Source organism: Carcharhinus amblyrhynchos, chromosome 6, assembly GCF_965287045.1.
Source record: "Carcharhinus amblyrhynchos chromosome 6, sCarAmb.v2.hapA, whole genome shotgun sequence".
In the NCBI taxonomy this organism is placed as follows: Eukaryota; Metazoa; Chordata; class Chondrichthyes; order Carcharhiniformes; family Carcharhinidae; genus Carcharhinus; species Carcharhinus amblyrhynchos.
In genome coordinates this window covers 88,979,110-88,993,076 of record NC_137329.1, presented here as the reverse complement: position 1 = coordinate 88,993,076, position 13,967 = coordinate 88,979,110, and the positions used below count along the sequence as shown (strand labels likewise).

Below are 13,967 nucleotides of genomic sequence, written 5' to 3'. Positions count from 1 at the left end.
CGACAGTGCTATCAAGTGACACTTACTCAGCGATGATAACCTGTGCAGTGATGCTCAGTTTTGGTCCCACTCCAAGTCACACACCATCCTGACTTGGAAATATATCACTGTTCCTTGACTATTGCTGAGTCAAAATCCTGGCAACACTGTGGTTTCCTACATCAGATGGACTGCAGCAGCTCAAGAAGGCAGCTCACCACCACCTTCTCAGGGCAATTAGTGACTGGCAATAAATGGTAACCTGCCCAGCAACACCCACATCCCATGAATGAATTAAAAAAGTTATACAGCACCTTTAACATAGTGAAACATCTGACGTGCTTCATAGGAGAATTTTTAAACGAAGCATGGCACTGAGTCACTAAAAGAGGTATTAGATCTGATGACGAAAAATACCTGGTCAAAGAGGCAAGTTTTAAGGAGCATCTTAAAGGAAGAAAGTGAGATAGAGAGGCTGAAAGGTATAGGGAGTGGATTCCAAAGCTTGTAGCCCAGGCAACGGAAGGCATGGCCGCCAAATGGCGATGTAATAATAATTGGGAATGCAGGAGACACCAGAATAGAAGAATGTAGATACATTCGATGGTTATGGGGCTGGGGGAGATGACAAGATTGGGAGAGGAAAAGCCATGGAAGGATTTGAAAAAAATGACACTTTTGAAATCAAAATGTTGCTTGACCAAGAACCAGTGTAGATCAGTGAGCAGAAGGGTGATAAGGGAATGGGATATCCTGAGTTAGGAGAGTTTGGACAGGAGAGTTTTGGATGGCCACATATTTACAGAGAGTTGAATGGGAGAGATCAGCCAGGAGTGCATTGAAATAGTTGAGTCTAGAGGTAATCAAGGTACGGATGAGGGTTTCAGCAGTAAATGAGCTGAGATAAGGGAAAAGTTGGGTGACGTTAAAGAGGTAGAAAGAGGAGATAATAGTTTTGGAATACATACAAGGGCTGTAGTTCATCTCAGGATCAGATGTGACACCAAGATGTGAACAAATTGACTTAATGTCAGACTGTTGACAGAGAAGGGGATAGAGTCTGTAGCTAGTATAACAGTTTAAACACAGAATACGTTCAATATTAAAAGTATATATGGATGATACAGAAGCATTAATGTTAATTAATAAAAATGAAAATGAAAATTCTGCACAGACTGATGGTTGCACATAATACAGACCTGTTTCTCAGAATTGTTCCTGGCAGCTTCTTCTTGTGCTAATACCATCTCACGTTCCGCTGTTATCTGCACACTCTCTCTTAAAGCCTCCTCTAATTCCTCAATCCTGTCATCTTTTTGTCGTAAAGTATCCTGAAGGAATGGGGAAAAAAGACAATGATCATTATTGTTATAAATTTTGAAAAGTAACATGACAAGAAATTTTACTGGAAATCCGAAGTACAAACAAAAACTGCTGGTAATGCACAGCTGGTCATGCAGTTTCTGTGGAAAGAAACAGAGATAACTTCTCAGTTCGATGACTGTTTTTGCTGTAGAGATGCTGCCTGTTTCCTCCAATTTTTGTTTTTATTTCTTATCTCACATTCATAGATTCAGATTAACCTTCACACATTTAGCACAGATGCAAACCTCACACTGACATTTCTCAGTTTGCACATAGGTTTCAATCATGGCAGGCATATTATAGAATTATATAGTGCAGAAGAGGCCCTTCTGCCCATCGAGTCCATATCGGCATATGAGAAACACCTGACCTCCCACCTAATCCCAGTTACCAGCCCATAACCTTGAATGTTATGACATGCCAAGTGCTCATCCAGATACTTTCTTAAAGGACGTGAGACAACTCATCTCTACCAACCTCCTAGACAGTGTATTCCAGGCCATCACCAGCCCCGGGTAAAAATGTTTTTCCTCCAGGATACGAACACACCTCACCCCTACAAAGGCCTAACTCCTAAATTTGCAGCAGGCCTCCTTTATCCTGTCCTTGCATGAAAATGGATTACATTTGGCTGGCCCACCTGCCTATGCAACAAGTTTAAAATCATACGGACAACATGAAAGTCAGGTCAGTTGGCATTTCAATCCCTTTAATTACATCTCTTATTGTCAGCAGGTGCATGCCTACACCTGCCCAGCAAATACATGACGACATTCGGATGTAAGCCCTATTTCATGAACTTCCAGGTTGCACACCCAACCACTGTGAAATTCTACCCTTAGAGTACTGGGTGCAGTTTTGGTTTCCTTGCTTAAGGAAGGCTTACATTTGGCCTAATAAAGGTTCAGCAGATTGATTCCTGGGATGAGATGGATAACTTATCGGGAGAGACTGAATAGAATAGCCCATATATTTTCTGACGTTCAGAAGAATGAGAGGTGATTGCATGGAAATGTATATAATTTTTTGAGGGCTTGACAGGGTAGATGCTGTGAGATTGCTTCTCCGATCTGGAGAATCTAGAACTAGGTGTTATCATCTCAAGATACAGGAAATACAACATTTAGGAAAAATGACTTTCTTCAAAAAGGTTGTGAATCTTTGAAGCTTGAAGGCTTTGAATACTCTGTCAAGGAATATATTCAAGGCTAAAAGCAGAAGATTCTTGGCACGAAAGGAACCAAGGGACATGGGGATAAGAGAGTGAAAGTGGAGTAGATCTAGTTTAGCCTTGATCTTTTTGAAGCAGTTGAATGGACTCCAGGGGCTCTGCTGCATTTCTTATGTCCTTAAAAACATCAGCACAGTAGGTGGATATTAACAAAAGCTGATTGTGTTGGATATTGAACAAAAATTTACTTTTTTTAAAGTCAGTGAAACATGAAGATTTTTGATGTCTTCTTCACTCACTGATGCACTGTGCACTGGAGGAGGACAGGGAGAAATGTCTGGGATGAATTTCCACAGAGGAAACATCATGACATCACAGAGTTGAGATGTAAGCTTTTGGCCTAAGCAGGATATTAGTCTGTACATTGCACACTGTGAGATTACTACTTGCTTGACACATCAATATCCTGAATAGGAATTATGATCCCCATGGGGGAACTGTAAACCAAAATAACCAAATTTACTGAATGACCCCCACCCCTCCAACCATGAAGAAATCACCAACAAAATTCCACTTTTTGTATTTTTGAATATAACATAATTCCGAATCCACATAAATTAAATATTAATCAAGAGGCAAATGATAATTGATACCAACTATAAATTACACATGGAATAGCAGATACAACAAAGACTATCCTATGAGATTACAAGCATTCGTGTCACTCCCTGAACAAACATGGCACCCACGTGCAATCTCACAGCCTTTCCAACTCAATTTCCGGAACATAGGATCTCCCACTTTTCTCACTCAACGGATTTGGTCCTCAAGTTACCTGCTCCTCTCCATTTGTGTCCCCCAGAGATAACATCCCCCAAATGGCACATTCGTGCAGAATCTCTTGACAGCACAGACTCCTTAATTTGGGTCCTTCAATAAGCTGGTTAAATGATTTGGTCAGTTTTAGCAAAACTGAAATATAACCATAGAATTGCCCAATTCACAATCTCTGCTCCAACGTTGTTATCAGTTTTCTGTCCTTTTAACTGCATCCCACACAAAATATTATAATAACTCTGCCTTCTCTGCTCTTGCCATTCTACTGAAAAGAGTGGTGATTCCATGTAGAACAGCTGGAGCAAGCCACTTTATTCGTACAGATATAGGGCCCTGATTTTACCATCAACTTGCGCCCATTTTTGGGTGCGAAATCTTCACAAATTTGGGTGACGCAAATAGTGTGATCAGTGCCCACTCTGCGCCGGGTCCCCCTTTACCAAGGCCCAAAAATGGCCATGATTGGGACCACACCTGAAACGGGAACAATGGCCATTCAATTGCATTTGCATGCATTTAAATTGACTTAATAGGCTGCACATCCAATTTACCAGCACTTCCCTCTTTACAACTGTGTGCGCCCATCCAGAATCAGCGCAAAACAGCCATGCTCCACGAAAGCCCAATTCGGACACTCCAGTTAGCAATGCAGTAAGCATCCGGATGGCTCTTTGCTTGAGATTTGTGGGGGAGAAGGGTGGGGGTCCGCTGCCACTCTGCCTGAGGTTAGAGGTGGGGGAAGGAGGTCCGCTGCCACTCTGCTTGTGATCAGTGAGGGGGAAAGAGGGGCCGCTGCCATTGTGCTTGTGATTAATGGGGGTCCACAGCCACTCTGCCTCTGATCAGTGGGAAGGGAAGGGGGGTCTGCTGCCGCTCTGCCTGAGATCAGTGGAGGGAAGGAGGAGGAGAGGCCCATGATCAGTCTGGGTGACGGAGTGGGGGATAAAGGGGTCAGTAATGTTGTGGGACGGATGAAGGCAATGTATGTGGGGGCCAGGGGGAGGCATTATCCAGTCTGAGAGCAATGTGGTAGGGGAGCCACATTCTATCATTTTTATTTTTGCGCGTGCACAGTTGGAGGTACCAAATTGGAATTTGGATTAAGCCCTGCCTACAAGCTTCTGCAGTGCAATTCGGAATCGCTGATATTTTTTCAGGCAGAGTGCATATAGAGGCACTTGAGAACGGGTCTAAAAGTTGGATCTGAAACACTCCCAGTTTCAAGTCTGCCCAGCACTTAGAATGAAAATATTAAAATAGGACCCTATGAGTTTCTAGTGAGATAACCCTTGAACAAGCCATCTATGAGCAAGACAAAAAAGTTGGACATGGAACATGATAAAGCAATTAATTGTCTTTGGATCGTCAGCAGATTTGCAATTCACCCAATCAGGACATGACTGCATCCCTTTTTTAAAAAACTAGCATCTCTTATCCAAATGTTAAACAAGCGTTAACGACATCAAGTGACAGAAAAGAGAGAATAAAAGCAAATTTTTTTAAAGTTCCATATACAATTTGCTCATCCCTCTTACCATTGGCTAAAAAATCCTACTAAAAGTTAGAAGGGTAGTTGATGAGTACAGAAAGCTTAATGAAGAGATTAGTGAAAAAATGATGTTTGGAATAAGTATCAGAGAACACCACCACGGCCCATTCTATGTCTTTCTTGAGCATGAGACTATAAATCCATAGCTGCTGCTATTTTAAAAATGCCAGACAAGAACTGAAACATTTTTATTCCACATATGGCAACAAGATTCAACCTGTCTACAGTAATACGTGGGAAAGACAAAACAGTAATTGTGGATAAAATCATGGAAAAATGGAAAGGAACCATGCTGCGGGCACTGTCTGAATTCCAAACTGACGGGGGTGGGGGGGACTTTGCCACTGACAACTTCTGAGATGTGTGAAAATATGATAAACAGCGCACTGAAAGTCCCTTCAATAATGGACTTTGTGAAATAAAGCACACATTGATTGATGAGATGCTTCACAACACCTTGGCTGACCATCCATGTATACAATTCATTTCAAATTGTTGGGGCGTAGTCATACCATATGAGCTCATTATCAAGGCTACCTGTGCCAATCTGCTTTGTCCAATTTATATGCAGATTAAAATCACCCATGATTATCATCATACCATATCCACAAGCCTCCATTATTCTCTCCTATGTACTCTCTCCTACACTATACCTGAAGCCAATGACGACATGTTACTGTTAGGGGGCCTATGAACCACTCCCACAAGTGCTATCTTATCTTCATTGTTTCTCATCTTGATCTCCAGAGTTCTACAGTCCCATTGTTAGCCTTTAACAGAGCTACACTTCATCTTTTCCTAGCTTCTTGTAATTATTAAATGGTGTGTCCTCTTGATAAATCGGATCCCACAACAGAAGTAAGGCTCACTGGTCAATAATTCCCAGGATGGTCTCTACTCCCCTTCTTGAACAAGGGGCCAACATTTGCTATCCTCCAGTCTTCCGGCACTATACCTGAAGCCAATGACGACATGTTACTGTTAGGGGGCCTATGAACCACTCCCACAAGTGCTATCTTATCTTCATTGTTTCTCATCTTGACCCAAAACGATTCTACATCTTGATCTCCAGAGTTCTACAGTCCCATTGTTAGCCTTTAACAGAGCTACACTTCATCTTTTCCTAGCTTCTTGTAATTATTAAATGGTGTGTCCTCTTGATAAATCGGATCCCAGTCTTTATCATTCTGCAGCGATATCTATGTGGTGGCAATCAGATCATACATATTTATTTGTCTTTGTGTGTTAATTCATCTGTTTTGTTATGAATGCTACATGCATTCAGATACAACATCTTTAATTCTATCTTTTTGGTTTTACGTAACCTCCAGCCTTATCTGTTGGTGCACTCAGTCTGTCTGCTTATTACTTGAATGGGTGTAAATTGAGAAAAGTGGATACTCAGTAAGACCTTGGAGTCCTCGTGCATCAGTCGCTGAAAGTATGTGTGCAGGTATAACAGACAGTGAAGGCGGCAAATGGTTTCTTGGCTTTCACAGCATGAGGATTTGAGTATAGGAGTATTTTGCTGCAATTGTTTAGGATGTTGGTAAGGCCACACCTGGGATAATGTGTGCAATTTTGGTGTTATCAGAGGAAGGATGTCCTTGCTATAGAGAGTACAGCAAAGGTTAATCAGGCTGATTCCAAGGATGGCAGGTCTGTCATATGAAGAGAGACTGAATTGGTTAGTGTTATATTCATTGGCGTTTAGGAGAGTGAGAGGGGATCTCATAGAAACTTATAAAATTCTAACAGGGTTAGACAGGGTACATTCAAAAAGAATGTTCCCAATGGTGGGGGGAGTCCAGAACTAGGGGTCATAGTTTGAGGATAAGGGGTAAATCTTTAGAACTAAGGTGAGGAGAAATTTCTTCACCCGGAGAGTGCTGAATCCGTGGAAATCACTACCACAGAATGCAGTTGACACCAAATTGCTGTCTGATTTCAAAAATAAATCAGTTATAGTTTTTGGGGCTAAAGAAATCAATGGATATGGGGGAGAAGGGGTATTCAGGATATTAAATTCTGTGATCAGCCATGATCAAAATGAATGGTGGAACAGGCTCAAAGGACCGAATGGCCTACTCCTGCTTCCAGTTTCTATGTTTTCCTTCCTGCTATGTTCCGATAATCATTTCTCTTATTCCAAATTTGCTCTTTTGTCTTGTCTTCTCCATTTAATCTATCACATTTTCCCAGGCTTGATCCCTCGCCCCCACTATTGAGTTGAGTGACCTCTCTGCTGCCCTTGCTTTATGCTTTGCCATAATATTCATCCTGGCACAATTCAAGTGAAAAGTGTTCCTTTGGTACAGCACCTACTTTTCCCAATGCTGGTGCCAATGCCCCATGAATCTAAACCCATTTCTTTCATTCCAAATTTTGAACCATGCATTTAATTCTAATCTGATTTCCTCTCCGCCAATTTGTTTTTGGCTAAGGTACTAATTCAGAGATTATTACCTTTGATGTTGTGCTATTTAATTTAGTCCCAAGCTGCTCATACTCCTTCAGCGAAACCTCTTTCCTAGTTCTACCTATGTCATTGGTAACTACATGGACCATGACCACTGAGTCCTGCTCCTACATTCAAGGTGAAGGGCATCCAAGGGAGAATTCTCAGATAAAATCCTTCATTGTATAAGACCGCTAGAGATAACAATTCATCTGGAGGATACTGGAAGAGACATTCAGAAAGAATGGAAAGATCTGGATAAATTGACAGGGCATGATCAGAAGGCAGCAATTTTTCAATACAGTAGTCAAACTATTTGGGTGCAATTACCTAGGTTAATAAGGGCTGACTACTTGCAGAATTAGTAGCCATTCTGCACTTCACATACATGCTTGACAGTTATAAGGAGGGAAAAAGGGTGGCTAAGGGGCTGGATGACAATGGAGAAAATGGTACCGAAGCTATTTACCCAACTGCAAAAAAATTGACTACAAAAGTACAAAAAGAAGTAACATCCAAAATAGACAGGGCCAGTAAATTAAGGGATGCAAACACTGTAGGAAGGGCAGGGAAAGCCACTGACAAATTCAAACATCGGCCAACTGTTCAAGGTGATGGACAAGAGATTTATAGACTGGCAAAGTGAAAATACGGAAAGCTAAAAATGCAGTACAAGTTTCCACAGCGGATGTGCAAGTGACTCTGGCCCTAGGAAAATATCACATACTGGAAACAGAACCTCTGATTACAGGAGGGAGAGATCATGTAGTGGTAGTCCTCAACAAGATAGGAGGGCAAGTGGAAACTGTAGTTGGACTAGAACAAACAATATAGAAGAAACAAGGAATGCCATGAGAAGCAGAGCCATTATGTTCAGAAAGGTTTGAAAGATACAAACAAGTTAGAAGATAAATCATTAAGAATGCAAAACATTACGAGTTGGATAGTTGAAAAAAATTAGTACATCCTCTGATGTGCTTATAGGGAACAGCCAGTTTGTCTCAAAGGTGGAAATGAACAGAAAAAACTTCTTCCTGGTGGGTCATACAAGGCTAAAGCGACACTAGTGGCTTGGTGTTTCGACAGGTGACTTGCCGATCAAGATATTGGAAGTGCTTCCCTCCACTACAGGCAAAGTGACCTTGGAGCACCATCATTCAATATGATCGTGGCTGATCATGCACTTTCACTATCCCACTCTCGCTTTCTCTCCATACTCCTTGAGCTCCTTAGCCACAAGGGCCACTTCCAGCTCCCTCTTGAACATATTTAATGAACTGGCCCCAGCAGCTTTCTGAGATAGAGAATTCCACAGGTTCACAGGTAAGCGAAGGAGTCCTCCTTCATCTCAGTCCTGAATGGCTTAACCCCTTTTCGTTAGAGTCTGACCCCTGGTTCTGGACTTTCCCTAACATTGGGAATATTCTTCCCACATCTAGCCTGTCCAGTCCCATCAGAATTTTATATACTTATGGTGCATGGTAATGAGTTATCTATGGGCAGGTTCTGTGTAATTTGAACAATATTAAAAAATCATTCATGGAATGTGGGCATTGCTAAGTAGGTCAGTATTTATGACGCATTTGTTATAGATAAAATGGGAATTTAAATTGGAAATCAAAATTGGAAATCAGGCTCTGGAAGGCCTTCAGTCAGACTAGGTCAGGAATAACCTTGAATCAACTATCACATCTAGAAAGTTTTAATCTCTTCCTGATAAACCCTCACAGCAAAATGATGTTGGCTCCAAAGAAGACAAGACCCAATGTCACTCATGACATATTGGAATTTAGTACTATGAAGCACGTTACTGTTGAGTAGGTTCAGAGAGAAATTAACTCAACTTTCCAGTTTTTGGTGACCGAAAAGATATAAATTAGTCCTTTTAGTGACAATCTTCTGGATGGATATTCCAGTATAGCATATTCTTGGTGGGGAAAAATGTTAGTTGCAATGTTGTCTCTTGGCCTGGGAAGCCAGAAAATAAAATGGGTGGTTAAAACATTCTTGTTGTAAAAATACTGGTGCTAGTAGAAATGATAAATATGGGATTGAATTTATCTAACATTATGAAGGAAATCTCACAGAAAGGGCATCCTTGAGAAAAATGTGCCCACTGAACGCTATGTGAATAACTGCGCCCTCTGGGATAATGCTCATTTCACAAAGGGTGTCACTGAGAAAAGATTGAGGATTAATTTTGCTAGTATAAAGGAAATGCTGGAATGTAAAGATAGTTCTAATATAAAGTTGATCAACACAAATCACCAATTTCAGACTGCTTTGTAAAGAAATGGTTGCTCCAATAAATTACTGAATGTCTGAAACCTTTTTTTTCTTTGATTGCTTGGTATGTGAAGTATGTTTAAGAACATTATAAAGTTTCTTAGTTTTAAAGAAAGGGGAAATCTGTTAATGGTTTGCTGATTACGTTGTTGAAGAGACACAGGCACAAGCATTATTTCATTAAAGACCGAGATCACATATAAATAGAGTCACTGGGATACAGAATCAATAGTTAGCAAGCAGAGATCTGTAAGGCTGCGTCATCTGAATAAACTTAGCATCAAGGAAAATATCTATGTTTTCTTTGTACTTTACCCTCTGGCTTGGATCCATTAAACAACAGAATCACTATAATGAAACTCTGAAGGCTTCACTTAAGTTTGGACATAAACGAGTGCTGGAAAAAACACATCCAGAATCACTACAACTGGCAAGAACAAATAAAAAACAGCACGGCTTTCTTCAGATGCAAGCATGTATCAAAAGCAGAGAGAAAATGTGAGAAGAGGAAATCCCAAACCAACAACTCATTAGTTTAAAATAAAACTTATTTAGTTTTCAGTTTACACCTGTTGAGGTAGATTTCCTATTGGTGTTACACTGAAAAGTGCTATAAATCCAGCAGATATTAGTGCAAAATCCCTTCCAAGCTGAGCAGAATAATTCTTTGTTGCTCCCATCCATTTTATGAATACGTAAATGACAGAAATACATCATGCGCTCTTATTGTACTGTGTACATTCTGGTCTCTATATTACATAAGAGATATAAATGTAATGGAGAAGATGCCAATAGGATTTGCACAGATGATGCCAGAGCTGAGAGGTTCTAATGATCAACAAAAATTGAACCAGCAGTCTTCTTTATACCAAAAAAGAGAAAGCTGAGTGGGAAACATAATAGAAATCTTTAAAATTATGGAATAGTTTAATAGGGTTGACATAGAGAAAACGTTTCCACTTGTGAGAGAGTATAAAACTCAGGGCCATAAATACAACATCGTCAGTAATAAATCCAATAAAGAATTCAGGAGAACTTATTTTCCTGAGAGGATAGAACGTGAAACATGCTACCAAAAAAAGTAGTTCACTGGCAATAGCACTGATTTGTTTAACATGAAACTACTCAAGTAGAAAGGTTTGCAGCTGAGATTAGATGGAACAAAGTTGGTGCAATCATGTGTGGAGCATAAATACTGCACAAACCAGCTGACCAATGTCCAGTATCAATGCTGTAAATTCTGGGCCATAACTTCCTACTTCCTCAAAATGACAATCACTGTTGGATTGCCACTCCTTGTCCAATTACTTATGTCAACTTTCTTCTGAGCCTGTCAGGCCTTGGTTGAGTGTAGAGGTGAGAGCTGGCCCCAGGAGGAGATTATAATTTCGCCACACCAGTGCAGAGTATTAAAAACATTTCCATATCCCTGGTGTCCTGTTAGTTGAGTGAGAGGTTTTTATTTTAGCACACATGCACAGTAAAGGCAGGACTAAGGCCACTGGAAATTCTATGTTCTGTCAAAATTCTGAGGTTTGCTGCAGTCAACCTATAACCTTGGTCTGTGGACTTCACGTATTTAAATAAATGACATTGAGGCAAGAAAACTATAGATGATCAGGCTATATCTTTGCAGTTGGTGGGATTGTCAGCATTTGAAAGGTTAACCCCCAATTCTGCACAATTAGAAATTTTGTCTGTGATGTCCAGTGTCTTCTATGTTATGCACTATACTGCAATGCATACTGATACTGTGCCACTGATGACACTGCATGCTTTTCAAGTCAAATGTCACATAGATAAACTAATTATTCACAAACAAACTCAATAGTTCCGGTGTGTGCAAAAATGTAGCTACTAATACATCTGAGAAAGCAAATTTATCTTTAATAATAGATAATTAAAATTATGCAAAGTTTTGATAAATACAGATAGAGTTCTCTGGAGACTATCAAAATAGGTTATCTGTCCAAAAGCACATCTGACTGACAATACCATAGGTAGGACAAGGAGAAAGGTCCTGAATTCACCCCAGCTGAACCCTGCACTGTTGACACCAATCTGATTCACACCAGCCATCCAGTCAATTGAGTTAATCAACCAAGGAGTCAGAGTTGCTGTGACAACAGATAATTTTAGATACATGTTGTAGCCTGGAGTAATGGATAGTGATGTTAGAGGCTTCAATTTCTTTCCATCATGTAGCTGACCAGGAATCTCTCCCTCTCTTACTGCCTTACTGTTGGCAGTTGTTGGAAGGGCGTACAAGTTGATACTCAATCCAAGAAAAATAAGAAACTAGTGAAGGTGAAAGGGTAGCACTGTTGATCAAGAATGGGATTGTGATCAGAACATGGAATCAGTTTGGGTGGAGATGAGGAATAGTAGGGAAAAAAGTCATGAGTGGGAGTAGTCTTCAGACCTTCTAACAGTAACCGCAATGTAGTGCAAACATACAAGAAGTAATATTAGGCGCTTGTGACAAAGTAGCAGCAATAATCATGGGTGACTTTAGTCTACATATAAACTGAAAAAAAAACCAGAGAAACAGTTAATGTTTCGAGTTCACATGATCCTTCTACAGAACAGCCTCTCTGCAGAAAAGGTGCTGTCTGGAATGAATACCGGAGCTGTAGAATTTGCCTTACAGTCGGTGCTGATAGAACAAGATGATGTAGGGACACTGCTGGGATCAATCCCCATGTGGCTCATCCCTATTTTACCAAAGGGCTGGTAAAATTCAGCCCCGTGTTTCACAGCAATGATTTTTCGTTAAGACTAGAAGAAGTCAAGAAATGTCACTGCTTTTATGCTTGTATGGAGTTGGGAAAGATGGAAGTCAGTGGACTTACGGTGGAGCTACCTTATTACTAAGATAAAAAGAAAAAAAATCCTTTCATAGCATTCTCCATGCTTACTGGAGGCCAAGCACTTCACATTTAAGAAAGAAGTGTAGTCACTTCTGTAATGTACTGGCAGCCACATCGCACGCGACAAACTGTGACAAACTACAATGTAATAATCACTAGGAACTCTTTTTTAAGTGTTACGTTGATTAAGAAATTAATATTGGCCAGTATGTCGAGGTCACTCCTCTGCTCTTCTTTGCAATAGGACCATGGGATCTTTCATACCCATCTAAGTAGGCAGATGGGGCCTCAATTTAGCATCTCATCGAAAAAAAGCTCTTTTGATCGTGCAGTGAACTCTCAACACTGCACTCAGCATCCGCCTTGGTATTTGTGCTCAAGTTCTAGAGTGGGAGTTGAACCCAGAATCTTGCGACCCAGAGACAAGAATGCTACCAACCGAGCAACAGCTGACACACAAGAAACCCAGAATAAACTTAACTACACTTCCTTCCACCCCACTCCCATTCTCAGTTTCTCTGTTATATAACAAATGTGATGTATCTACTTTTCGACTTATGGTGCCTAAAACAAAACCACAAGATGTGTTTGGTAACTTGAACACCGGGAGCTCTTTATTGGTGTGCACTATTCCACAGTTATGAGACTGCACAACCGAGTCCCATGCTAGGAGGAACTAATCCCCCAGAGGTTACTTGACCCATAGTCTTAAAGGGGCAGTAGACACTCCAAATCTCAACATACATTATTTTGATGATGGCACCTTCCATTATAATGCTATTGATATGAATTCTTTTCCCTTTAACCAAAGATTCTCCTCTACAGTGGGAAGCAGGGCCAAACCCATTCAACGTCCTGTACTTACGCTTTCCTTTCCCTCACAGAACCACAATAAGTTTGCCCTAGTCCTCACCTTCCGAACCAACAGCCTCAACATTCAACGATTCACTTGCCATTTCCACCACTTTTTTGTGATCCCACAATCAAACACAACTTCCCCTCCCCTTTCAGAATTCTGCATCCACTATGGTCCATCCTTACTCACCTCCAACAGCCCTCCCCTTTCCACACCACCACATGCAAGTGCAGGAGATGCAATACGTGCCCTTTTATTCCTCCCTTTGAACTGTTCAGAGCCCCTCAGAAAATCCTATAGCAATTTACTTGTACATTTTTCCCTTTGGTATACTGGATCTACTATCATGATGCAGTCGTGACTATGTTTAAGCGACCAAACATAGATCAGGTAACTGCTTTGAGGAATACCTCCTTTCAATCTGTAAGCATGATCCTAAATTTTTGGTTACCTGTCATTTTAACTCTCCACAGCACTCCTGCATTGACTTCAGCCTCCCATACTGTTCCAATGAAGGTCAAGGTAACCTCAAGAAATAGCACCCCTAATTGCTTTTGAGAGGGTGATAGTGAGCTGCTTTTTTAAACTGTTGCAGT

At 40.7% G+C, this 13,967-nt stretch overlaps 1 protein-coding gene across 4 annotated transcripts in view; it reads right to left on the bottom strand.

The window, feature by feature from the left end:
- The window catches only part of LOC145344087 (ELKS/Rab6-interacting/CAST family member 1-like), a 789,164-nt gene that overhangs the window by 477,727 nt on the left and 297,470 nt on the right, over window positions 1-13,967 (bottom strand). For all 4 annotated transcript variants that reach the window (XM_080190908.1, XM_080190909.1, XM_080190910.1 and 1 more), the window contains one exon: window positions 1,179-1,310. In XM_080190908.1, coding sequence (XP_080047034.1) covers window positions 1,179-1,310 — 132 coding nt within the window. The remainder of the gene's footprint in view (window positions 1-1,178; window positions 1,311-13,967) is intronic.